Source organism: Emydura macquarii, unplaced genomic scaffold (assembly GCF_026122565.2).
Source record: "Emydura macquarii macquarii isolate MOO-44397 ecotype Brisbane River unplaced genomic scaffold, CSIRO-AGI_Emac_v2 contig_212, whole genome shotgun sequence".
NCBI classification, from domain to species: Eukaryota; Metazoa; Chordata; order Testudines; family Chelidae; genus Emydura; species Emydura macquarii.
The window spans coordinates 10,869,766-10,897,293 of NW_027130349.1; the positions used below are offsets into that span (position 1 = coordinate 10,869,766).

At 38.7% G+C, this 27,528-nt stretch overlaps 1 protein-coding gene across 4 annotated transcripts in view; it reads left to right on the forward strand.

Annotated features, from left to right (window-relative positions):
• PTPRM (protein tyrosine phosphatase receptor type M) overlaps positions 1–27,528 on the forward strand; it is a 655,839-nt gene that overhangs the window by 616,542 nt on the left and 11,769 nt on the right. For all 4 annotated transcript variants that reach the window (XM_067547610.1, XM_067547612.1, XM_067547618.1 and 1 more), the window contains 7 exons: positions 111–208; positions 16,041–16,157; positions 19,660–19,814; positions 20,126–20,261; positions 20,788–20,937; positions 21,454–21,627; positions 24,037–24,168. In XM_067547610.1, the coding sequence (XP_067403711.1) occupies positions 111–208; positions 16,041–16,157; positions 19,660–19,814; positions 20,126–20,261; positions 20,788–20,937; positions 21,454–21,627; positions 24,037–24,168 (962 nt within the window). The remainder of the gene's footprint in view (positions 1–110; positions 209–16,040; positions 16,158–19,659; positions 19,815–20,125; positions 20,262–20,787; positions 20,938–21,453; positions 21,628–24,036; positions 24,169–27,528) is intronic.

The window sequence follows — 27,528 nt, forward strand, 5'->3', positions numbered from 1 at the left end:
TGACAATACTGATATGTACAGAGAGAAACAGTTTCTCAAAATTCCCTGGAGATAAGCTTCCAATCCCGAAACTTTCAGAAAGTAACCTTTTCTTTGATATATTATTTCAGGACCAATGCAGGAGACAATATATGACTTCTGGAGAATGGTGTGGCATGAAAACACAGCCAGCATAGTCATGGTGACAAATCTAGTGGAAGTAGGACGGGTAAGTAACTTGTGTACCTAAAATGACGAAAGACTTTTGAAATGTTTACTTTTGGATATTAAATAACAGACCCACCAAATGCTTGTACACAGGCTATAGCACATAAAATATTTACTATGGCTTCTGCTAAAAGGTGTATCATTAAATATTTTTAAAATTGTTTGAATGTTTAGCTTTGATAACATTCACATGATGCAAAAAGGATCGTAGCACAGCCAGCAAAGACTGTCACAGAGGCAAAGTATTATAACTTTATCTGCATCTAATTAATAAAAATAATAATAATTACATTAAGCACCAAGGAAAAACCCTTCTGAGGCAATTGACTTGGTCTTCTTTCAGATTAATTCTGCAATTGATTGTTCAAACAAGAAGTTAAACTTTGAGACTGCACATGTTGGACAGAATTGTGCTGTGATATATTAATTAAAATCCATCTGTGTTTTTATTTTTTAACCCCCTTTAAAACATGATTTACCTTTTACCCCATAACTTATCAAACTGCATGTCCAGGTCATTGTCCTGTGCTTATCTGAGCATCTAGGAGCAGCACAGGTCTGACTTAAGTTTGCTTGGACAGGGGAGTAATAATAAGATGCTGTTTTTAGCCTGTGTGCTGTAAGTGGAACAATTAGCGTAACTCACAAGTATACTGAAATCAGAAAATAGAATCAGTGTGCTGACCAGGAGGTCTTATTCAGGAATTGATTTTTAAAGAAAAAAAGTGGAGTTAGCCACTTAATACTTTACCTTTTTCCGTACAGATTGCCTCCGAAGTTGGTCTCCTAGTCATGTCATTGTTGCTAATGTGATTTACAGCAGGTATTCAAAAAAGCCACTTTTTTTTTTTTTTTTTTTTTAAACCACCAGTAATGGACTCATTTTATTTACTACTTTGTCTCTCGCATCAAATGTTAGCTGGGATTTTCTAAGGGAAATTCAATAGAAGTCGGGCACCTAACTCCCCTATGTCCCATTGAAAATCCTAGCTGAAATCAACAGGAACATTGGTTACTCTAAGTCCAGCACTTTCATTAACTGCTGATGTATGGGGAAACAGCACATATATTCTGATGTGAGCCAAAATGGTTTTGATGCATGTTTTTAATTTCTTGGTAATAGAGGGGTTGAGGTTTTCTGCTGAAAAATGTTTGTATTATAGGGAGATCAATTTTTAGGTATTATGAATGGATTGTCAGATCTAGCCTCTTGTTTGCAAGTTCAGTTTTACATTCTCAATTTATTGTACCTGCATTTTGAGTCCATGCATTAGTTTAAATTCTAGCATTAGACATCTCGGTGCCTCACTCAGCCCACAAATCAGGTACCAGTACTGTACTTAGACATCAAAATGATAGGATTTGTGACTGCTACAAAAACACACATACCACTAATTGCAGAGGCAAAAAGAAAGATCTGGTTGAGGCCACTTTAAAAATCCAGCCCCATGAATCAAATATAGGGCCTGAATAATGTAACAACCACACTTAAATTCAAAACAACAGGAAAGAAATATATTCGTAATAATAGGAAACTCTTCAGTATACCCAATTTGTTAGAGCTTTATGTGGAAATCAAGAAGACATGTTTTAAGAGGATAGTCCTTCCCGCATTTTAGGTCTTGTCTAAATAAGGACATCATGAAAATTAATCCGAATTAACCAAAGGTGTGAATTAGAAGTAGATTAATTAAACTGCATTAAGTCCCTGTACGTACACTTGTTATTCAGAAGTAAAGTGACCTTAATTTGGTTTAGTTTAATTCACTTTGGAAGTGAATTAGGGTATGTCTATACTGACGGCGGCAAAGTCGCTGCCATCAGATCGACCTATCTGGATCGATTGAGCAGTCAGTGGAGGACTGCTTAATTGATCCAGAAGTCGACGCAGTAAAACCACCCCCTCAAGTGGTGTAGTGCTGTGTCTTCCCGTCGGCGCAGTGCAGTGAAGACCCCGCGCAGAAAGGAAGCACAGCAGTCGACTGCTGCCGAATCGCCAGGTCAGTGTAGACCAGGGCTTAAACTAAACTGAATTAAGGCCCCTTCGTTTCTGAATAAGGATGACCACAAAGGGGTTTAATGCATTTTAACTAATCCACTTCAAATTCACACCTTTAGTCAATTTGTATTAACTTTCCTGGATGTCCCCATCTGGACAAGCCCTTAGAGGCAAAAATAGTTTATCAGATGAAACAGTGTATTATTATCTTAGCATCAACGTTCTGAAGCATAAACTCAAGTGGATTATCAGGCTTCACCCACAAGAAAGTGTGAAAATCTTGGCCCCAAACCCTTTAGCCCTCACAACAGCCCTTACTAACTCAACACATCCCCTCCGCAACTTCTACTGGAAGGGATCCTATTGTGTTTCTGCACAGGTAAAAGCAGAAACCCCAAAGGCAAGCAGGCAGCAATGCCACCATGCGTCCTTCCTCAGGTGAATCCCACAGTGGTACCATGGTCCACCTGGGACACCAAGCTGCGGCTTGCAAAGAGTTGTGCCCACCGGATAAGGGAGTAGTAGTGGTGTTTTTTTAAAAAAGAATTAAAATTGCATTTTAGGAACAGTGAGATTGTGGCACACAAAGAAATGCAGTTAGTCACCCCGGATTTTGGTCTATCAATCAGTGAGCCCATACCCCATTCCCAGAGTGGGACTGTCATCACCCAGGTGTTGAAAGACAGAAGGCATGTTTGTAATTTAACACCTAGTACAAAGGGCTGTGACACCTTGATTACTAATTATTTTAATGGGCCTCTGTCCTTGAGTTGTCATCATCATTCTCCGTTTTGACAATAGGTCAGATTCCTTCAGGGCAAACCCAGTAACCTTTCCTGAGTTTGAAGTTTTACATTTTTGTTGTGATTGCTAGTGTTAGACTGACAGATTTGTTTACAGATCACTTGTCCTGTTTAAGTCAAAAGCAAAGAAATGTACCTTATTTTTTTAAGGAAAAAAGAACACCCATTGAACGTGTTTGCCGCATAATGTGTGTCCTTCATGAATTAATCATTAAGGGGGGGGGTGTATTTGTTTACCAAGACTCGCTGGATAGTCATTAAATCAGTACTAGGCACTTGCTTTTTTGCCCTGGAGCATTATGCATCAGGGCCATTTTAATTGCTGGTGGAGGAGCCACCATGAGGCGTTCCCTAATGCAAGCACCTGCTGCAGATGACTCATTCCCTGCATTCCCCTCCAGCAGGGTCTGGGTACATCTGCCAATACCTGTCATTATCTGAGGCACACTTGTCAAAACCATGCATCCCTTTAAACTCTTGTGTGTTCCAGCAAGGGACCCTTGTCAGTTTTTCTGGCACCTACAGACTGCTGTGCACCTGGTATTTAAATGGCACAGAAATGTGTTTTGATTGTTTCCCCTTTTTAATGAACCTACTTGAGGGACATTTATCTCTTTATCTAGTAGCCTGTTACCTAGTTACTCACATTTACACTGTTTGCGTGAAGATTCAAAACTCACTTGTCTTGTTATACCAGTCCATCTGCCAGAAGTCTTATCACAAAATCTGCAGGACTCCCAAAGGAGACTTTTGCACTGGTAATTTAAGATAATGATTTCTAAACATATTTAGTCAGTTTTATGAAGACCTCATTATAATATGACTGTTTATTAAAAATCTAAATGAGGTCTCACAGTCATTAGAAAAATCATTGTTGATTGCCATGAACACTTCTCTGATAACAGGTGATTAAGTGTTTTGAAGCTAAGAGAGGCTGAAGCAGATGTGAGAGCCTTGACCAAAAAAACCCCAAGTCCTTTAACAGCACAGATCAAAAGTCTGTTTTCTCATTAGGTTGGTTTTGGCCAGTTTTTCCTTTTAAAATGAAGTTTTGCATAAAAGAAATGATGCACAGTTTAAGGAATAAGATACAGACACTTTTAGTGCCAGAATCAAAATTTTCCAAACCACTGACTAGGGGGTAAAAAATAAAGTTGAGACCCATAAAAATGCTCTAGAGCAGTGGTTCTTAACCGTTCCAAACTACTGTACCCCTGAAGCCTGAGTCCCACCCACACGGGGCTGAGGCATGTAACTTAGTTTCATGGCGCCCCTGTGGCTCCAGGCAATTGCCTTTCTTGCCACCCCCAATACCAGCTCTGCACTTGCGACCCCCCTAAAACCCCAGGTTAAGAAACACTGCTCTAGAGAGACCAAACTATTTCATGTAGTAGGCGGATCTAAGAGATCTCTATTTTCTGTGTTTAAACCATATAACTACTAAATTGTTTAATTTGAATTAAGTTATTTTCTTGAGTTGGAGTTAGCTTAACATGGAGATTTTTCTTCTAGCCACTGGCCTGTTTATCCAAAAAGAATATGGATAGTTGACAAGCATAGACAACAAATCATCATTGCCAATTCTCAGAAACTGTACGTAGAGCTTGGTCCTCCCATTGAAGTCAGTGGGAGCTTTTTCACTAACTTCAGTGGGAGTTGGATCAGGCCCTTACATCAGAATCGTATTGGCCAAAGTCCCCTTCTGATTCTTGTGGAGGCCTGCATCGAATCTCACACCATGAAATATCACTTCCTTCCCAAAAGTTTTATGGCAAAGATTTGGAAAGCTGGTGAGCTCTGCCCCATGTAGCTTTTATCAGTTTCATGTAATCTCCTCATTTGCACTCACTGAACTGTTGCTGATGTTTTTTTGGGCACCTGGAATCCAATTTGACGTGTCACATCATTTTACATTAGATTCTTTCAGTAGTCACTCTCCACCTCTTTTGCTTGATGGAGTAGTTTAGAAATAAATAAATGATGGAAGCCATTGATGAAACCCAACAGAAGCAGCTGATATATAAATTCACTGCTAGGCATCATGTTTTTCTCACATTGTTTTAATATCATAAAATATTTACCAACAGGTAGCAGTAGAAATAATTATACAAAATAAAACCAAAGCAGAAGCACCATGTTAGAAGCATAATAATTAATTATAGTTTCACAGTTATTATTAAGAATTAGAAACAGCAAGTTCTATTAATATTAATATACACAAAAATTAGTTTGGAAGCAGGCAGGGTTTCATCAATGTAACATACCTGAGACAAACACATGCAGCAAGGAAATGAATAGTTAAGCCACTAGCAGTATGTACCCTCTATTCCTTATGCACACCTTTGCAGCCTTATCTCTTCCACACATACGTACACACTCCTTTTATCAGATTATTTTTCCCTCAACAGAAGTAGTTGTGCTGTTTGGTGCCGTAGTTGGTTGTATTGGGACACAGCAGTTTAGTGTTTGCAGAATGGCAATTAAAAATAGTGGTGAAAGGCTGGCATCCTTGTGAGTGCAGAGTTAAGACTGAAGTGCATGGTCTGTGGTAATAGTAAGGTATGGAGGGAGGAGCAGAGAGTATGTACAGTTAGGTGTCTTAACTTTTCATTTTCATGGACTTATCTCAGGTATGTTTTGTGCGTACCAATCTTAACTGCTTCCCAGAAATGTTTTTGTGGTATTAATATGCTAGGTTTTTTTCAAAGGTTGAGTAAAGGTAGGTACTTGCATGAGGGTAGGCAGACTTATATGAAGGTAGAAGATTTTACCTGCCAGGAGTTACACACGAGCCCTTCTTCACTAGTGGCTGCCCAAGAAACTATTGTAGGTTAAAATCTGACAGGAAAGGGTGGTTCCTTTTAGAGAAGATTTTATGTATATATACCCAGCCCCATCAATCATGTTTCCATGCACTTGACACTCATCAATCAAGCTTGGGTGCATATACATTTTTTATTAAAACGTGAATAATGGTTAAAAATTACCCTAAATCCAAAATCTATGTGTGTGGTGCGGGGGGTTAAACTCTTCATTACACCAGATCTGCTCTGGATCCACTTACTTACAAATTTTTGTTTAGACAGACATTGGTTTATAAAAGATATCAGTCAACAGTGAAAAGTAGGACTGCCAAGGAAAAATGTCAGCCAGATTCCTATTCCGAAGGCATCATATTATAAATGTATGATGAAAAACCAGACACAAACCACATGCAAAATTCAAAGGGCATAAAAGTAACCACATGTGAAATTTCACACCAATTAGCTACCTTCTTTTAGAATAAAACATGAGTTTATAGTCCACATTTGAATACAACTCTAACCATGGACCTGCTTTGAGACACCTCTTTAATATTGCACCTCATGTGCAAAAGGATCCCAAAGCACTTTTAATACTTACCACAGAGTCTATGAAAACTATACGTGGGATTCACTTCATCTGCTATTGAAGTGTAGCCACTGCTGGGGTGAAACACAGTAACTCTTGAACTGCACACAGAACTCTACATTAATATTTAGGATAAAATGTAGAATACTTTATCTAATTGAAACTGTAAGGATATGTAAAAAATGTATTATAATTACACAGGTTGGAATTAATTCAGGACATTGGGGTTAATACACCTGTTTTTATGAGAAGTGCCATGGATTTTTTAATAACTATCAGTGACTGAGATTCCTTTTAACTCTGAAAGACTGAAACCAAAATATAGAGGGGGGAAACAACAGATGCATTCAATCCAGTCCCTGTCTCTAGGCCCCTCTAATCTGTGCTCCTAAGACTAAAAATATTGTAATTCCCTAGTTAGAGTTTATTTTATTCTTAAATATATGTTTTTCCTGGTAACTTCTATGTATGCTCAGTCATTGTGGTTGTTGTTTTTAACAGAACATGTTGGCGGATATGTTTTTTAACAGAATGCCAAACAAAAAAAATTATAAAATCTTGTAGTTTAAAACCATTATTATTCTGGCAAATCAGTGTATAACATCATATGTCTAACAGTCAAAACATATTTTTGCTTTCTAAACTTATGACCAGAAATAACAAGTTGGCCTTATTCCATCATGCGTAGCAGGGGAAGAGTCCTCGGGGGAAAGAATTGGCCGTTATTCTCCAGGAAACTAGAAGGATTCTTTTGTAATCATTTAATAAAGATGTCCACAAATCAACGTTTGCCTGGGATGACCAGAGAAACAGCATAAATGTGCACACCATTGCCCTGTGTAACGTCAAGCAAAGATGAATTCAGTTGTCAGTGTTTTGTTGCATTCCCTTCTTTGCAATAGAACGGATGCTCTAGAAAATATTCATCAATTGAGATTAATATCTTAATTTTCACTAATCCAATTGAGACAGATCAATATGAGAAGTAAACCTATTACTGTGGTTTAAGGAAACACAAATATATGGATAAATGTGTTGGGACAGATGTTTGGATACAACCCACATGCACAGAGCAAAAATTAAAGGATGTAAAGATGGCTTAAAGCTCACTTTTTCACTGTCCTGAGCATCTGTCTAAGTACTTATATGATCCCCATTGCCATAATATCTGCATGCCTTACAATTTTTAAAGTATTTATCCTTATAGCACCCCTGTGAGTTAGAGAAGTACTATTATCCTCATTTTTCAGATGGAAAACTGAGGCCCAGATTATCAAAGGTATTTAGGCACCTAATTCCTATTAATTTCAATCGGAGTTAGCCACCTAAATACCTTTGAGGATCTGGGCCAGAGAGACTAAGTGACTTGCTGCAGGTCACAAAGGAAGTTTGTGATGGAGCAGGGAATTGAACCTGGTTTTCCTGAATCCCTGGATAATGATCTAACCACTAGACCATCCTTCCTCTTTCTGCTGAACCACAATCCATAAATGTAATGGTCCATTGGACCATTTTTTCTTCTGATGCTGCTTTGTGCTTGACCAGTTTCTCTAAGACCACTCTTCTTTTCAGAACCCTTTAATGGCCATAGGGAGCCAAAATCAATGACATAGAGGCATCCAGCTACACCAATTTTTTCCTGCTGTGTGGGGAGAGGGCATGTGGCATATAAACTCATTTGTCAGCTCTAAGTTGGATCACCTTAGAGGTACAATGATCTTCCCTGGGCCTGCTCACCATGTTCTGGCCAGATTATGTGAGCAGTGCAGCCACCTAGCCCATCATATAGACTTTAGTTAACTAGGTGACTATGTGTATTGCATGCTAAACATTGTACATTGGTTCTAAAGTAGGGATGTAAAAGGCTAAATGTTTAGACAGGAATCAGCTGTTTAAACGTTTTACACAGCTGATTACCGTTTAAACTGGCGGGGGTGGGGAGCAGCAGCTGGGCAACTCTTGCTGGCAGGGAAGCGTGGAGCAGGGGGATAGTCACAGCTGGGCTTGGGTCCACGCAGGCAGGGGAAGGCACAGAGCTGGGCGCCAGGGGCAAGCTGCAGCTGGGCTCTGCTCCCTGGAATGTTTAAATGGATTTTTAATTAAACTAATTTTTATACCCCTGTTCTAAAGACAATGGCAAGATTCATCCCCTCAAGGGGATAACAGGTGGTGTGTTGCTACTAGCACCCTTTCATATGATGATCCCAAAGCACATTGTAAGCATTAATTAAGCCTCATGACACTAGTGTTCTTAACAATTTTACAGGTGTGTAAAATAAGGCACAGATAGATAATTGACTTGCCCAAGATCAAACAGCAAGTATGCGCCAGAGGTGGATTATAACTCAGAAATCTTGACTGAGCTTTTCAAAAGAGTCTAGAGAATTTTTACAAATCTCTATCATTATAATTAATGGAAGATATTTGTCTGAAGCCCCTAGATTCGGTCCTTGGTTTCCTGTTCCTTACTCCACACCCTAGTACCTACATTAAGTCATTCAGAACAAAATACTCACAAATTAAGATAAGGTAAATATTTTGGAAAAAAGAAAGAAGATTGAATTTTCTTTTCTTCAAAACATTTGAAACATTTGAAACGGTTTGAAACATTCTTAAAAACAATAAATTTTTTTGTTTCAAATTGATTTAAAACAAAATGCTTATAATTATTTGAGCTCCTTTTACATCAAATCAGTAAAATAAATTTAGGTTATTCTGACTTACAGCAGCAAAAAGTATAAAAAGTTTTCACAGGTGACTTTAGATGGCTATTTCATTTTACTTCCATGAGATTCCATTTCAGACTTTGCCTGTTTTATCATCTTTACTTAGTTCAGGATTAATTTTAAATTAGAATGTATAAACCTCTTCTGCATTAACAATAAGCCATGCAGTGCACAGGCAACAGCTAGCTATATTGCATCTTGTTAAGGAGATTTTAGAATCAAAGTAAATTAGGAAATCTGAATGATCATCAATGTTATTTAAACTGCTGAATACTAACGATGAGGTTTATTTCCCTGCCAGTTCACATATCGGTTCTGTAATGTTCCTATTCCAAACCTGCAAAGATGAATGAATTGCAGTACTTGCTTTTCATGGTGACAGCTTCAAAGCGTGTCACTTGCCTAGGGCCAAATACACTCTTTTAAAGCAATCAAGCTTAATCACTATTCCTACTCATTGTTTATATGCCTCCCATATTGTTTGCCATATTTACAAGTAGTGAGCACAATGTGCCAACCTTATCTTTTGGACTCTAATTTTACCCTATTTTGTCATATGTGAGATTTAAGTAGATGATGATTTGCTTCAGTATCCCTAAACCTATCAGTAAAATAAATACATATGTAACTGATGGACAAGTGCACTTTAGGATGAATGTTTTATGCCCTTAGAGTGGTTATGACCTCCCTCCAATCACTCTTTTACCTTCTACCTTGTGGCTGATATTTACCAGTATTTTACTGGTGTGAAAACCAATTATATTACATTAACTATTTATTTTAACTATATAGACACCTCAATCTTCTGTTCAACTTTTGCTTCAAAATGTGTTTCAAATATTAATGCAAAACCAAAGAAATGCATCCATTTGCAGTAACTAAAGATGTTCTGGTAAAATTTTTCATCTACACATTTTGGTATTTTTACTAGCAATGTTTTTATGGCTCTGTAAAACCATTTATGGCCTCGTTGTAAAGGTATTTACTTCACACAAATAAAGATCCTGATTCAGCAAACGATTTACACTATCTTGTTGGACCAACTTTAAGGCCCCTTTATATTAAAGTAAAGAGCCTTAGTGTATATGAGAATCAGGCCCTTATGCGCTTGCTTAACTTTAGGCACACTGAACAGTCCACTGAATAACATACATGAAGTTTAGCACATGCCTAAGCGGTTGCAGGATTGGAGCCAAAATGATTTAATAAAAAATAAAATTAAAATGTTATCTTCTCCCAGCCTGAGAAACACTTCACAGAGCCACTCGATGGCTACAGCTGCAGCCTTAGCACTGTTGCCACACACCCCCTTCCACCAGCAAGAATTGTCAGGGAATTGTTTTGTCATGGATCTGTCAACACTGCTCCCAATCTGCCCCACATCCAAAATCCCCTGTGTGGTAGAAAGCAAAAAGCCTCTATGGGGCAGAGCTGCAGAGGGCACAGAGGTTCTGTGCGGGGTTCCCCAATCCTACCGCAACTGTTCCATTGGGTCATCTTAAATAAGAATTTAAAAGAAAACAAAATCCAGCCAGTAAGAGAAAAGAAAGGGGAGGTGTGTGTCACTAAATCTGCCACAGAAGTGGTCTTTTTAAATGTCCTTATTACTTAATCCTAATCCAAGATGCCTAGACTGCACCTGTGACCTGAAGAAGACCTCCGTGTAGCTCAAAAGCTTGTCTCTTTCACCAATACAAGTTGGTCTAATAACCTTCTCTCTCTAGACTGTACCAATTTAGGAATGTGTCTGTTTTCCTTCAGAGCCAATCAGTTTAGGTGAATCTGTTTTTAAACAGTTTGTTTTACTAACCTCAGCTGTTTTGAGATGGCAGGCACCCAATGAAAAGGAACTGAGATAAAGTTAGAAACATGATGTTCAGTAGTTGTGTTGTAACTAGGACCACTGCTGCAGCTGCTTCCTCTTTCATATGTGCCTTGGACATGTTTCTGTGTATCAGATTCCACCTATGCCAAGGATAAAGCTACAGGCAGGAAGAGGAAATTAAGGTCAGAAATAGGGCTGTCAGTAGGCTGTATCAGTCTGGTGACAATGTGAAGTGCTGCTTATGTAACACCGACAGATCCTGGTCATCGGCCTGTAGAATCAAATCTGCAACCCCTGAAGCTTAGTGTATGAGCATCTACTGTGTGAACTAAATGTAACTTGCCTCTTAGCTAAGGCTGCAGCAGACTCATGAATCTCTGGCTAGGTGCCACTAGAGGAGGACTGATTGACACACCAAGCAGACATGGGATACACTTACTCTGCACAGGAAAACATGCTCACCATGTGGGGAAAAAGCTATTTCAAATAGTTCCCCAACAACAATGTAAAGGTTCACTCAGCTTGAGTCAGGGATTTGAACAAAACCAGTGTTCAAATAGAACAGACAGATAGATAAAAAATGAGCTTCCAATACGTTTCTTATGGTTTCCATTTTCCTAACTTCAGGGCTTTTGGAAATTTTTCTAAAAGGAAATTAAAATAAAATATTATAGACAATAGAATAGAAGCAATATGAACTGCATGCAACTATTTTTAATGTTCGGAATGCTGTGTGTCTATTGCCGGCAACAGATATTTAGATACATTTTTCTAGTGAAGGAGACTAAACATAGTCTATATTTTAGTACTGTTCTATTCCTTTCCACTGTAAAATTTGCAGTTATTTTTGTATACAACAATCAAGAATTGTATATTTATGCAAAACTATATACTTGCATATTAAAAGATTAATGTTTAATTTCCCCTTGGTGAGAGGAAGGGGAAAACATCATATGTCACAGATGTATAACAGCTGCTAGACCTATCATTTAATGCTCTACTGGAACATGCCCAGATACCACAGTGATGGTTGTGATATAAGAACCTGAATAGAGAAGAATAGAATTTAAATATGTAATTAATTGACATGTAATGTTCCTTACCAACCGTCTTATCCACAAAAATTAGAGAAAGATCATTTTTTAGTATTTACAGCTATGTTTCTTCTTCTATGGGTGCTTCACTTGCGCCCTCTGTATCTTTGAGCAGGGATTTCTCATAGCAGCATCTGTTCAGCCCAGGCATGCAGGTTAGCCAGCCTCATGCTCCGTGCCATTGTTATATGGCACTGCGCAAGCAAACTGCCCTCAGTTCCTTCTCAACCACCTTGGCCTAAGACAAAGCTCTGGCAGTTGTCCCTGTTGAGGTTACCTTAACTGTGTCCAAGTCTTTATTCTAGTACTTAGTTTATAGAAGTTCTTAGTATGAGTGTAATTAGTTAGTAAGTAATAGCAGCTTTAGCTTCTTAGTTTACATTTTTTTTTTAAATTTCATATATCTTATATATATAGATAGATAGATATTAGTTAGTAGATAAGATTGTTCTTGTTCTCTGAGAGGTTATGCCCAGTTCCCCCAGTTTCAAACATTGTCTGTCATGCTAGGAGGCAATCCCGGTAAGCAACAGGCACTCCCGGTGCACCTGTTGCCTTGGGGAATTGCACATTGCGGAGATGTGTAACTTCTGTCTGGTGTTGAAATCTAGAGTCAGAAAAAGCAAGGAGCTCAAACTTTGTCTCTTCATGATGGAGAGCTGTCTGTGTGTGGCTTCTGACCAGGACAAGGCACCCCCCAATACAGCAGTCTCCGAGCAAGTCTTCTGACTCCACTATCTCTCAGCCACACTTCTCAATGGTATCTAAGAGGAAGATCCAAGAATCTTCTCATATGTTTTCCAAGGACCATGCTCTGAGTTCACCAGATAGGGAATCTACCTCAAAAAAGCTGAGGTCGTCAGTGTCTCCACCTACTTCAGCACCATCTGCTCTCCAGTCTGGTACCCCCAAGGCTACTGGTTCTTCAGATATGAAGAACACTATTAGACCAAAGAAAGACAGCAAAGCCTCAAGCCTGGAGAAATCATCAGTACCATCAGCAAACCCAGGTGACAAGAAGACCTCTTCCTTGGTACCGAAGAAGCCTTCTTGGGCTCCAGCTGCTTTCCCTCGGAGCAGCTGAGGCTCAAAGTACCATCAGCTTCCTCAGCCACTATTACCTTGGTGTAGACCACCGACTCGATAGTGACAGCATGCTTGGTACCACAGGAGTTTCATTTGCCCCAAGACCTAGCTGTATCTGAGGGTATGTCTACACTGAAGACGGCAAAGTTGCCACCGTCAGATCGACCTATCTGGATCGACTGAGTGGTCAGAGAAGACCCACTCAGTCAATCCAGAAGTCGATGCAGTAAAACCACCCCCTCAAATGGCGTAGCACTGCGTCGATGGGAATGCAGTTCCTGTCAGCGCAGTGCAGTGAAGATGCCATGCAGAAGGGAAGCACAGCAGTTGACAGGAGTTACACAAGCTACTCTGCATAGCTTGCATAACTCCCGTCAACTGCCACCGAATCGCCCGGTAAGTGTAGACCAGGACGGAGACTCTTGATTCTCTGCTGCTCTACTCTGACATATTTTCGGTACTGAGAACATTGAGATCACCAGAAATTCGTTCAGTACTGACAGTTTCACCTGAGATTTCTCCGGGTGCTCCACCATTCCACAGTGAGTTTGAGGAAGAGGATTCTGATGAAGACTACTAGAAAACAGAAAAACAGAAAACAGACTACTCTCTACACATACTCTGAAAAATGGGTGAGATTTATCTGTTGGTGTGACCTCAAATATATTTCACCAACGACCTCATTGCTGCCAGATATACTGGACTATCTCCTAACAATAAAAAGTTTGGGTTATCACTGAGCTCCATTAGAGTCCACCTGGCAACATTCATGGCTTTTCATTCTCTAAGAGAGGATTATTCTGTTTTTGCCCCCCAACGAGAGTGAGGTTCCTGAGGGGTCTTGGAAATCTCTTTCCACCAGTCAAGCATTCTACTCTGGTTTGGGAACTCAGTCTGGTTCTTAAATGCCTTACAGGACAGCCATTTGAACCAATGGCTATCTGCTCACTCTTCCATTATTAATGAAAATGACATTCCTGACAGTCATCACATGGGCATGATGGGTTGGAGAAATAGGGTTCCTTAGGGCATGGCCCTCCCCACAGTATTTTTAAGGACAAGGTCACATTGCGACCACACCGCAAATTTTTGCCTAAAATCTCCTCCAACTTCCATATTAACTAACCCATTCACCTGCCAGTCTTCCTCTCTAAACCTCATCTAGATAACCAAGAGGCATTGTTGTATGCCCTTGATGTCAGGAAAGCCCTGGCCTTCTATCTGGATAGGATGGAACCCTTCAGAAAGATTCCCAAATTGTTTCTTGCTCACAGATAGAGCAAAAGGGTCTGCAGTCTCTAATCAAAGACTTTCCAAGTGGATATCTGACTGCATTAATTCTTGCTACGAATCTCGTAATATTTAAGCATCTTTGGACATACAAACTCACTTTACAAGGTCCATTTCCACCTCCATGGCACTTCTCAAAAATGTGCCTGTTATTGAAATATGTAAAGCAGGTTCTTGTGCTTCTATACATACGTTTGCTGAACATTATGCAATAACTCATGACACTGCTTCTGATGCTCTGTTTGGTCCGGCTCTACTGTCTTCCATATTGGACTCAACTCCGAAGCCCCCCACCTCCTTAAAGGAGACCTGCTCAGTAGTCACCTAAAGTGGAACACCCATAGGGACAGTACTTGAAGAAATAAAAATGGTTAATCATCCTGTTCAGTAACTGTAGTTCTTTGAGATGTGTCCACCTCTGGGTGCTCCATTACACACCCTCCTTACCCACTGCTTTGCAGTTCTCTGCTATAGAGCTTCACGGTAGAGAAGGAAGTGAGGGTGGTTCGCCCACGCAGTGCTACAGTATGTGACAATGGCACAGAGTATGAGGCTGATGAGCACGCATGCACGGGCTGAACAAACACTGCTATGAGAAACAGTGGATCAAAGGCACAGGAGGCCCAAGCACTCCTAGAGTGGAGTACATCTCTCGAAGAACTACACTTACTAGACAGGGTGAGTAACCATTTCACAATTCACCAGCACTCCAAAGAGGTGACTAGCACAAAGATGCTTCACATTTTAATTTTACATACATAAAACATTGTGAAGGTTGCGCTAGGCTGCACAAGGGCACACCAACCCCCAGGAACTTTTGAATAGAGTTCATGCAAACTGCCTCCCCTTTTTTCTCTTTCCTCAAGCCCATTGAAGTCAATAATTGTCCATAGTCACCCAGAGAGTCAGTGTTAAAGCCAGGAATAGAACCTCTCTCCTGATTCCCAGTCCTGTGCTTTAGCTATATGACCGCCCTTACTCTGACCAGTTCTTTTGAGAAGTTAATTCTGTTTCTAAGATGGGGAAAGAGATGCTTTTCCTTTCCAACATTAGACAAACCCTTATGTCTGCAGCATGCACTGTCATTTTAAAAGAACGCAATATGTTTTTGAAACAAGTAACAACTGCAGGTGGAAGAAAAGATCCAGAGGATCTTCAGTTTACCCAAGCTTATATTTGTAGCTTTTTCCTCTGGATACTCCCTGACTTGGAAAAAACAAGAAATGGATGGTTATTGTAACTGAGCTATGCACAGTGAAAAAAACCCTTCATGTTACATAGAAATTTGCCTTATTTTACTGAATATTATTCCCACCTAGAACTCCAAAACTGTCCTTTGAAAAAGAAGGTGTGTGTCCTTTAAATCATTGGTATAGTGGTAAAAAAAAAAGGAAGTGGGTTAACTAAGGAAACTGAACCCCATATTCCGCAAATGAGAAGTTGGCATTCACCCACATTTGCCCTCAACTGCTGTATTAAACACACGGACCATTTCCTTGTGTAAGCAGCCTGACTGTTTTATGTGTGGTTGAATTTTATATCATAAATCACTGCAAAAGATACTGAACAGATTCACATGCTGAAAAATATGAACCTTAATTTCTTTTGTATTTTTAAAAGGTCAAATGCTGCAAATACTGGCCAGATGACACAGAAATATATAAAGACATTAAAGTTACCCTAATAGAAACAGAGCTCCTGGCTGAATATGTGATTCGAACATTTGCAGTAGAAAAGGTAAGTTTTCCAAACTGTACTTTCTAGATATGATATGATGTTTTCCCATACAAGTTAAATAAATATAATTTTGTCACTTTGGAAAGATCCCAGATTTCACTGGCTATCAGACAGCCCATTTTTCATAGCAAATCACTTTTTAGGTAGTCTTCCCTTATTTATTTATTTAGCAGTCTAGCATGATTATAACTGCTGTAGTTCACTGATCGAATATATTTCTTGGTCTATAGCACAACTCTTTTATAATTAAGTAATTTTTTAACAAGCAGGGGAGGTCCTTTACAAGCACAGTTGCAAATGGCATATTGTATTGTCATTTACTTTATTTGAATAATGCCATTCATTTGATTGTCACTTAATAGATATTAAGTAACCGGTATTAAAACCAGGTAGTTGTTTCAGACGGTTTACAACCTAGAAAGTCAATGTACAAAACTATGAATGGGGTGTGCTGGAAGAAGAGGCAAAAGCAGCACGGTTCAGTGCTGAGATTTAGCATGCATCTTGGTTTTCCATGATTTTTGTTCACTCAATAGTATGTCTTGAATATCAAATGACTTAAGTCATTTTCAGTTATGTATTCTTCCTGCATCATGCCATCAATTTTCTTTAAACCAAGGCTTTAACAGTGTTCCCATCAGGTTCTGAATCATTTAATCTCAGTTTATGTTAGAGCATCTTGTCCATGATCTCGCAGTGCATGACAAAGGCAGACTTAGGAAGATGAACAATTAATTTTTCCTATTGCCTCAATCTATTTGTTAAATATACATCAGTCCAGCAAACAGAATCTAATACTAATACTTTTTCCTCATTTCATTCAAACCTGTTGTTTCCTTCTATTTAGATATTTTTAAATAAACAGATGAGAAGGGCATGGTTAGACTTTGAAGATGATGTGATTTTGGTTGGTTTCTATTCATCAGGTTCTAAGCTCATGCTTTGAAGTTAGCTTTTCACTTCTTAGCCAGGACTGGGAAAGAAGACATGGAGGATTTTACAATTACTCGTGACCAAAAGCTCATGAAAAATTAATTGAAACAGATAGGGATAAAAGTTCCTATTTTATTTCTAAAAAATTTCTCCATTCAAATATACCTCATTTAGATACTGTTTTTTAACAATAGGTAGCTTTTCAATAAGCTGATAAATGCAGCTTCTGTGTGATTCAAGAAGGAATGTGTTTGTTCCCCCCCTCCTTTTATTTTTTTAAGCTTTCCTTATTGTACTGAAAGGTCAGGGCATTCCATATCATCCACCCTTAGTGTTCCTGAATTTAGGTTGTATAAAATGTTTCTGACCTATCTAGTTATTTCGGTCATTTTTCCTGTATGCTCCTAAAAGAAAACTAAGGAGTTAATCTGTTGGGGAGGGACCTGATTGATGCATTTTTTAAAAAGAAATGACAATTTAGTGAATTTCAAGGTGTGGTGGTTCTAATCCTGCTCCTATATAATTTAAAATTTATAGAAATGTAGGTCTGGATCCTGCAAACACTTTCACATGTGCTTAATGTTGTGCACCTGAGTAGTTTTACAGGAACTACTAATCAATAGGACTACTCATGGGTGTAACATTAAGCAGCTGAGTAAATGTTTCTAGGAGCAAGGCCTAAATCATTAACAGTCTAGGGATTGTTAAAAGTATGACAGATTTTTCATCTTTTTTATTTCAAAGAAGAGGTGAAAAATATTGTCTTCCCAAACTGAGCATGTGCTTTCATGATTCACGCAGTTGTGATTCTATTTTGGGTACAAAACCCAGCAGAGAGGCTACAGAGAGATGAAAATGGGTCTTTGTAGATGCAATAAGAAAACTCATTATAGCAGTATGCTATATGCAAAGTCCTTTCCAAAATAGTGAAGCACTAGCACAAATGGTAGACAAAAATTGGACTTGAAATATTTAAGTGTGAATCCATTGGATGTGCACAGCTCATGTTTATGAAGGTACATTGTCATTTGCACTTTCCAGACAAGTAAGTATGTTTGCAGACAGGCAATTACATGTACAACTACCCATTCTACATGTGCAAATGGAGGTTTTGCATGCACAATGGATGTACACTTAAATTTTGGAGGTGCAAATTAGGTGGCCTGTTTTGAAAAGTGCTTTATCCTACTCATAACTTTAGTGTTGGGTTCTTCCATCCCTCCCTCAAAATGTCTGTAATGTTAATGTTGCATTTTTATATGCTTTTTGTTTCCTAGTCTACACTGGCGATAAAAAAATATTATTACACAGAATACCCATTCTTGTCAGTACACAAAATGGTCCATTCTCTGTAATCTCCTCATCTGTCTTCTGCTCCCTGCTCCTGCTCCGACTCCCATGGAAGCCAACTGAAGTATTGCTATTGGCATCAGTGGGAACAGGAATGGGCCCTCTGGCACGTTGCTTGTTTCCAAAGCCCCTCTGAGATGCACATTTTCCTGAGTGTTGGAAATCCCTGCTCTCATTCTTGCATACTATTAATAAAGTTAAACAACAACATTATACTATTTCATTACCATGCAAATAGAGTTAGGCCTTTTATATGCAAAGTAGTTCGACAGAGAAATATATCATATCCATAAGAAGAATAAATACAGAATACTAGTTATTAAAATCATCAATATTTATTCCACAGATAACCTTTATATCTGTCCAAGCTGGACACCATCTGTCATAATACTGTTTGCTTTTGAAATGTGTATGATGGCCTCTGGCGTGTAGGTTTGTAAAAGACTCTATTATGCTGGCAGATATACAGGGCTGCAATTTTATAGAGAAGAAAATAGATTTTAAAGAAAACCATCTAGTTACCCAGATGCCCTAGAGGTTAATGTTTTAAATGACATTAACATTTGGTCTCTCAGCAAATACAATTCCAGTAGACCATCTGTAGGTGTGTCACGATATCCATGCACTACAGGTGTTAAATTACTAAGGGCTAAGTGGTGGCTGAGCAGTGGAGGGGAACTAAAGAGCTTTCTCCCCATCTCCAATGCTGCCCACATAAGGGCCACCCAAGATTGCAACCTTTGTGGTTGGAGGAGGACAGGCACAGGTGCTGCTAGAACTGGGTTGCTTCCCTGGGAACGAGGAATGAAGGGAAGGAACATCAAAAGATCTAGGGTGAAATCCTGACTTTACTGAAGTCAGTAGGAGTTTGCCATGTGATTTCTATTCCTGACTATGTTGTTGACTTACACCCTTAGAGCTGAATAATTGAAACTCGTTAGGTGCCTAACGATGCAGTTAGGCATTTAGTGGGATTTTCAAAAGCCCCTGAGCAGGTTAATATTAAACCAGCCTGTTTTATGCTAAGGTTTTTGATCCAGTCAAAAATCCACACCGAATCTTGCCTTTTAAAGATCTCCAGTAGTTATTTTTAAGCTAGGCCTAAGTTTTTTAAACTCATGTTCAGATGAAGTCTCTCTCCTAACTTCTTTCCCATTTTCATTTCTGTATTTTTTCTTCTTCTTCTTCTTCTTCTTCTCATTTATTTGATTATGGACAGAGAGGTGCTCATGAAATCCGGGAAATCAGACAGTTTCACTTCACAGGCTGGCCAGACCACGGCGTACCATACCATGCAACGGGACTGCTAGGATTTGTACGGCAGGTGAAGTCCAAGAGCCCACCTAATGCTGGCCCACTGGTTGTACACTGCAGGTAAGCAAAGTGAACATGTTTCCTTTCAGTTTTACCACTAAGACACTGGGCCTTATTTCCACCCCACACCCTTTACACTGTGAAATCACTCCATAGCTAATTGAAGCCATGGGAGCTACTCGCATAATAATGTACTACCTAACATAAGTAAAAATAACAAAATCAAGCCTGAGTCTTGCAAACCCCCATACCCAGAACTCTTGTTGACTTCGGTAGGTCTCCCACACCTATAGCACTTGCAGAATCGGGCTCAATACTTTACATTTTCTACGAATTTATACAGCATGGCCTGTGCTCTTTTTTTATTTTAGCGCTGGTGCTGGTAGAACCGGATGCTTCATTGTCATTGATATCATGCTCGATATGGCAGAAAGAGAAGGTGTTGTCGATATATACAACTGTGTCAGGGAGCTTCGATCTCGAAGAGTTAACATGGTGCAAACTGAGGTATTGGCATCTTTCTTTGAATGTTATTGCATTATTTTCAGTAAATGTATAGCATACACTGCTATAGTGAAGAATAACAAAGCCACTCTGTATTTAAACAAACAAGCATATGGGTGCCCATTCCTTGATTCTGATTTTGGGGTGATAAGTGTTTTTAAAAAGATAGTCTGGTGGATAATATTTAGTCAGAGTCTAGATGCATTCTGGGATTTGCCACTTTGGGTCCCATTTATGAGCATAAAGTGCCTGTGGAGTTGTGCAAAAAGAAAAATGCAAGATGATGCCACTATAAAAACTGTAATTTTTAATTGTGTATAGGTTGGTTGGCTTATTTATCATTATAACTAATTTGACCCAACCCTCCACATCTTTTTCTGTATGTAATAGTATATTTCTTGAACTACTTTTGCTCCTAAGGGTTCTATTCAGTGTACATTGATGCTAATGTGAGAATGAACACGTTATTTACTTGAGCACTAACAGTGTGCTCCCTCTAAGTCAGTAATTGTGTTGATTGCTTTACCAGGAGCAGTATGTATTTATCCATGATGCAATACTGGAAGCCTGTCTTTGTGGAGATACTTCTATTCCAGCTTCTCAAGTTAGGTCTGTGTACTATGAAATGAATAAACTAGATCCTCAGACTAACTCAAGTCAGATCAAAGAAGAATTTAGGGTAAGTTATGGATAGTACTACATAGGTATGTGCAATATGGTGTCTTGTCCCAAGCTTTTGACGTCAATAGAGAACCTTCATTGATTTCATTGGGTTTTGGATCAGGCCCATAAGTGAAGAACTACAAAATGACAATATTAGGTCACAAATTTTTGTTGAAATATGTAAAATAATAAAGACATGCAATAGGGTAGTTGTAAAATTCTCTCTTTCCTCATAAACAGAGGTTGAATCTTGTGTGGTTTCCCTCCCATTATCCTTTCTCCAGGTATTTCCAAGTAACTCTGCAACCATCTTTCAGGTTCTTTCTCCTGATGTGCTCATGTTCAGCAGTTCAAAGTTTTTGCTCCTGAACCCAGATCTTTGTTTGTTTTATTTTTGTTTTGGTTTTTTACATTTGTAAATTCCCTCTGAAACTGTATCCCAAGTTGGTTTGAAATTCTATTATTTAAATATTTTAGGATGAGTTTACTGCTGAGCTAACCTTCTTCTTAGATTGTTTATTCTTCCTCATAGACTCTAAACATGGTGACTCCAACACTGCGTGTGGAAGATTGCAGTATAGCACTTTTGCCTCGTAATCATGAAAAGAACCGCTGTATGGATGTTCTGCCTCCAGACAGATGCCTGCCTTTCCTCATAACAATAGATGGAGAGAGCAGTAACTACATTAATGCTGCACTGATGGATGTAAGCCCCATTATATCATTAATAATAGAGGGAATAAACTGTTCTCCAAACTGGGAAATACTGGGAAGTGTAGTCAGCACCAGAGAACTCATCTTTTCTCTTCCCTTTCAAAAAATGACACAAAATCTTTAAAGCTCTGAGTACATTTAGGATCCCACATATATTATGTCAAAGCCAAGGTTCCAAATACACAGAAAGAACCAGTCTGGGAGTACTGACAAATTAAAAATGTCTACATTTTCGCTAGCTCTTGAATTTTTAACCATCTGGCCTAAGAGAAAAAGAGTTTACCTATTAAGTCACCAAGGCAGCTAAATTGGAGAATAGGGTTTGCAGCAATATTTTAGTTCCCTTTACTTCTAATTTACGCAGTAATTAACAGAAAAAATAATTGCCTGTCAGCACTGATAGTATACAAGCCATTACTTCAATCGTTCTATTTATATCTGTCTGAGTGAACATTTCTGTTCAGTTGATGAAAAAATGAATATTTTTAAATGCAGTATGGGAATTTTAATAGTGCTAATAGGATATCAGTAAAAAGACACTTAAATGTAGAGATAAATCGAGAGATTTATAGTATATCTCTGACATTTTAGAACTGGAGTAATTAAAATTATGACACACACACTACAAGAAAATAGTGGTTAGGAAAGAATGAACACGTTAAATATTCTTTCTGAAAAGCAGAGCTTCAGTAATAATAATAATAACAATAGTTTGCACTCATATAGAACTTTTCATCCAAGATCTCAAAACGTGAATTAAGGGTCAACATACCCCTTTTAATACTAGGTGTTGTTATCTGAACAAAAAGGGTGATTCCTTAGTATTAGCTTTTGCAGCTGATTATCTTATTATGAGCTGTTTACCTTTGAAATCAAATCAGTGGGCTGGATCTTCAGGTTTACTTGGGCCATGCTTAGTGCTCCAGGGAAGGGGGTAGAGGTGACTTCTGCCATTTCTCCATTCTTCTAATCTTGGAGATAGTCAATGCTTGGTTCAGCAGCTCCCTCTCCCTGTAAACAACTTAGAGCAGCCTTGAGACTCTTATATGTGTTAGCTGATCTGGCCCATGGTGGCTGGTCCATTTCTCCAGAATCGCTGGTGCACTGTGTGTTCCAGCCATGTCCCCAGAATAGTTCCTACATTAGGAACCAGGAGCAGGTAGTTTGCTCTCTCTCATACCCCAGTCTCCATCATCCAGTGGGTGAGGTGCTCAGTGCCCGCTTTTCCCATTGTATCAGTTGAGATTCAAATGCAGAGCTGGGTGACATCAGTGTGCTTGAAGCACCATAACCCATGCCTCCTTGTTAACTCCCCCAATGACTTTGTATATGCTTTGAGCAAGAGGGATGAAATTTGGAATCCTGCCTCACTCTACACAAGACAGCCCTCAATACAGCCCTCTGGGACCTTTCAGCCAGGAAGGAATTGAGCCATTCAAGAGTAGCCCCCTCCAGTTCAGCGTATGACCTCAGGCCAGTCAAAACATCCTTTCATGATCCATGTTGTTGAAGGCAGCTAATTGATCTCATAGTTACAGCATGGCTATCTGGTGATTATCCTTTGCTAAGAAGAGATCCCTGACCAAAGGAAAAAAGGAAGGCGCTTCCTCAAGTCTGTAACCCAAATGAAAAGCTAGATTCTGTGAGAATCCTCTGGTGCCATTAATCTTCTCAGTTACCCTACCAAAAAGGGAAGTTTCAAGCAGCTAGCCAGCTTGCCATAGTTTCTTGAGCACCAAGCTTCTTTCAAACCAGATGGCACCATGCTCTTCTTAATGGAGGCATTGACAATCTTTGACCAGTAACAGACTCAGTACTCCCACTACGGCCTTCAGCAGCCTGGAAAGGTCTGGGTCTAACTCATAGGTTGTAGACAAAAGTTTACCCAGTGCCTCCAGGCAGTAACATGGGCCAGTATTTAAAGAGAGAATGAACCTTGCATTTGCCCCTTGAAGAGATTGCTTTGTTGCTAGAACTTGAGCAATATTTCTTGAAAAAACAACTAGGTATCTATCACCTTACACAGGAATCACTCACATTAACATCCAAGTACAGTCAACTTAGATTAATTGGTCTGTCAACAACTCAAAACAAACCTACTGGTCAAGATTTTATGGGTGCTAAATTGGAAGCAAGAATCTCTTTTTCCCTCATTCTGTATGCCCATGGCATAAAATTTTTAAAAATATGATCTGTTAAAGTCATATTGTCTCCAGCTGTAAAATTACAGTTTGTTAGATTGCAGCCAAACATCTCAGGGAATATCTGAAAACATTGTGCGAGTAATCTTCAAAATAACAATACTTATTATCCTAGGGTTTGAGGCCATTACTGACATTTTGCTGGATGGATTTCTTCCCTTATCATTTTCATTTTCTCATCTGTTGCTATTGTTTTGCAGAGCTATAAACAACCCTCAGCTTTTATAGTTACCCAGCATCCTTTACCAAATACTGTCAAAGATTTCTGGAGGCTGGTCCTAGACTATCACTGCACATCAATTGTTATGCTGAATGATGTGGATCCAGCACAAGTAAGTCACAGAAATTGCTCCAATCAAACTGTACTTTTACAAAGTAATGCTTTGTGTTTATGTACTGTAATAATATGTGCTTCAAAAGAGCTTTAGGACAGAATTAGGTTTATAAAACATCATTCACAATTAAACACTAGAAAATTGGTACATAGCTCATGATTAGGCAAAGGGAAGGAGGAATGAATGAAATAATCAGAAGCTTTTCCACCAAAATGTAAATTCACACACACTCACCTACCTTAATCATAGGGGGGAGAAGACTGCATGGGAATTGGTAATAGGATGTGGAACCTTTCAGTTCTATGACTTGGCTCAAAATTTAAAACAAGTTCATAGGGGCCAAAAGTGAACAGAAATTCACAGCTTTACCATGGCTTGTCTGAAATGAGTCTGTGGTCTTGGGCTATTTACTACTGGATAGTTATTCCCATAAAAAAATCAGCATCACATTTGGCACAAATTGGATCTGTTATGGCAACCTCGTGGAGAGGTCAAGAACTGAACAGGAATAGAGACTGGACTGGCTTCTCTCCATAGAGGGGCTCTCTCCAGAACAGGGATGAGGCAAATGTATGGGGCACTTTTAGTTAACTTACAGTGTAGCTGCTCATTGTTTGTTAGAAAGATACATCCGTTCTTAAGATTAAGTTAACATTAAGTTTTTGTTTTAAAAAACGTAGCAGTCTTCAACCTGGTTTTTCAAAGGAGTGTCTACAAAGTCCAAACACTATCTTAAATACTAAACTTCTGAATCCCTAACAACTCTTACCTGTCTGCAGGGGGAAAGATAGAAATTAAAGACAAAACTTTTATTCATGAGTCTGAGGTTATTTTCAGAGTGAATGAGGAAAGACTCAAGAGAGTCAGACTTTTAGTAACTGCTACACAGAATTTTTTATTTTGTAGGCTGTGTTTTGAATGTATAATAGTGTTTGTCTATTTTAGGCATTTATTGGCCTTACTCACTGTTAGAAGCTACTGAGATATGTCATGGGTCGGGTAGCACACTTGCCTTTGCAATTCATTAAACTTTTTTCTCCAGTGTAAGTGACAAGCTTTTCATTGGGAATAAATCTCAAAACTCAAAGAGCAAAAAGAAGGGAAAAGAGGGCTTGGTTTATTGAAAACCAGGCATTGTCATTCAGCTTTATTACTAATTGTTATCATAATCATTATTTATTTATTTATCTTTCATGTCATATTTATCTTTCATTTATTTATTACTGTAATATACTTCATCAGGTACTCTATTAGAACATTAAATAACAGGTGAGAGAAAGCAACCCTGGTGCACTCCTGATTCTACTGAAAACTAGTCTGTAATACACCCATTGACCTTCATATAGCTAAATGTACCATGGTAATTTGTCCACTAGGCACACTAAATCCTCAGGCACCCCTACTGTATCAGTACTCACAGGGTTGATTGGTACACTGAATCAAAACTAGCTGCAAAGTCTATAAACACAATGTTAACGCTCTTTTGTTGCCCTGATTTTTTTCAGTAACATTCCACAGAGTATATATAGCATAGATTGTAGATTGACCGATATGGAAACCAAACTAGTTATCTCTCATTTTTGGTTTAAGACACAATTTCAGTCTGTTCAGTAGTATTGTCATAAGCACCTTTCCTGACACTGACAGGAGCATTATTCCCCCTATAATTTGAGCAAGCTAATCTGTCACCTTTTTTGAAAAAGGGATGATACAGCCTCTCTTTCAGTCCAAAACTGATTGAGACCCAAGTAGGAGTTGCAAATTTTAAAGATTCATCTTTAGAGGATCTTGAGTATGCAGATGATATTGCCTTACTTGAAAAAAACTACTAACCAACTTCAGCTAATGCTGGAAGAGCTGCAAAAACTGCAGAATCAATGGGATTTAAGATCAATGGTGATAAAACCAAAGTTATGCATGCCTCCTGTAGAATGGAAGTGAATGACCTAAAGATGCTGCATGCAGATGGCAACAACATTGAATGGGTGAATAGTTTGATCTAACTGCGTAGTCAGTTGACAGTAGGAGGTTCTATAACCAAAGACGTCACATGTCAGATTGATCAACGTCACATGTCAGATTGATCTTGCATCAATGGCATTTCAGAATCTTCAAAGGCCTCAGGATGTCTTTATGACAACTAAGATATGATACTGATGATAACCCGTTATATGGAGCAGTATCCTGGCCGTTAAAAAAAAGCTGAGTAGAGGAAACTAAACAGTTTTTAGTAACAAAAGTTACGACATATTCTTAACATATGTTGAGATGGTTTGGTCACAAATGAAGAGATAGGTAGACAATCCCGGCAAGTTGCAGTCTTGCCCCAGTTGAGAACAAGGTAACCATAGTGTTGGGGTCACGTCCAACATGCAGAAGAAGATACGTTTTTAGAGAAAGTTTGTAGAGCTGAGGACGAAACAAGTAGACATGAGGCCGACCACGAATGAGGTTGGATGCAATTTTGAAAGATTTAAGAAGCCTAGCTCTTCCCATACTGAGTCTTGCCAAAGGAAGATTTGCAAGGAACCATTCACATACATCCAACCACACAGTTACAAAAAAAACCCTCAGAACCCCAAATGTCCTAGATATTTTTTTAAACTTGAAAATCATGGATTCCTACAACTGCTGTGCCAAACATCTTAGCCTTGCTATGATTTTCAAGTATTTTTCAAAAAAGCCATTGGAATTATATTACTCCATAATGGAAGGACCTACAGGAGTTGTACAGCATGTTGGAAATTTACATTCGTTATCTGTATTCATTTTATTTTGCTATTCAATACAAATAAGTGCATTTCATAATGAAAACACGTTTAAGATTCAGAGTAGAGTCTAAAAGTAATTTGCTTATCAGTGTCAGCTGTGAATGTAGTGTGTTTTTTTGAAAATGAAAATACATTTTCCTAATTGGAATTTTTTGTTTTTAATTTGTTAAATTGAACTGATATGCAAATTAGACTTTGTCCTATTTTTACTCTGTTTTAAATGGCCACATTTTCCTAAAATGCAGTAATTTGTGAGTGGCTCTGTTGAGGGATGAGTGTTATAAGAAGTGCAAAACAACAGCTGTAGCATGTCTGATTTGTCAGCTCAGCTGTGGATCACCAGTAGCAATACAGCAGAATGAAGACCACTGTGACTTTATTGAATAAAATGAAATTCCAAAATATGAGATTAGTGCTCCTGCAAGCAAGCATAAGTTTCTTCATTCTCGTACTTAATTTTGCTGCATGCTTGCATGCCTGGCTATGAACTGCAGTAGATATCCCTGATAGGTGAGATAATATATTTTATTGTCTCTCCTATATTCTGGAACCAACACAGCTATAACAGCACTGCAAACATAGATAA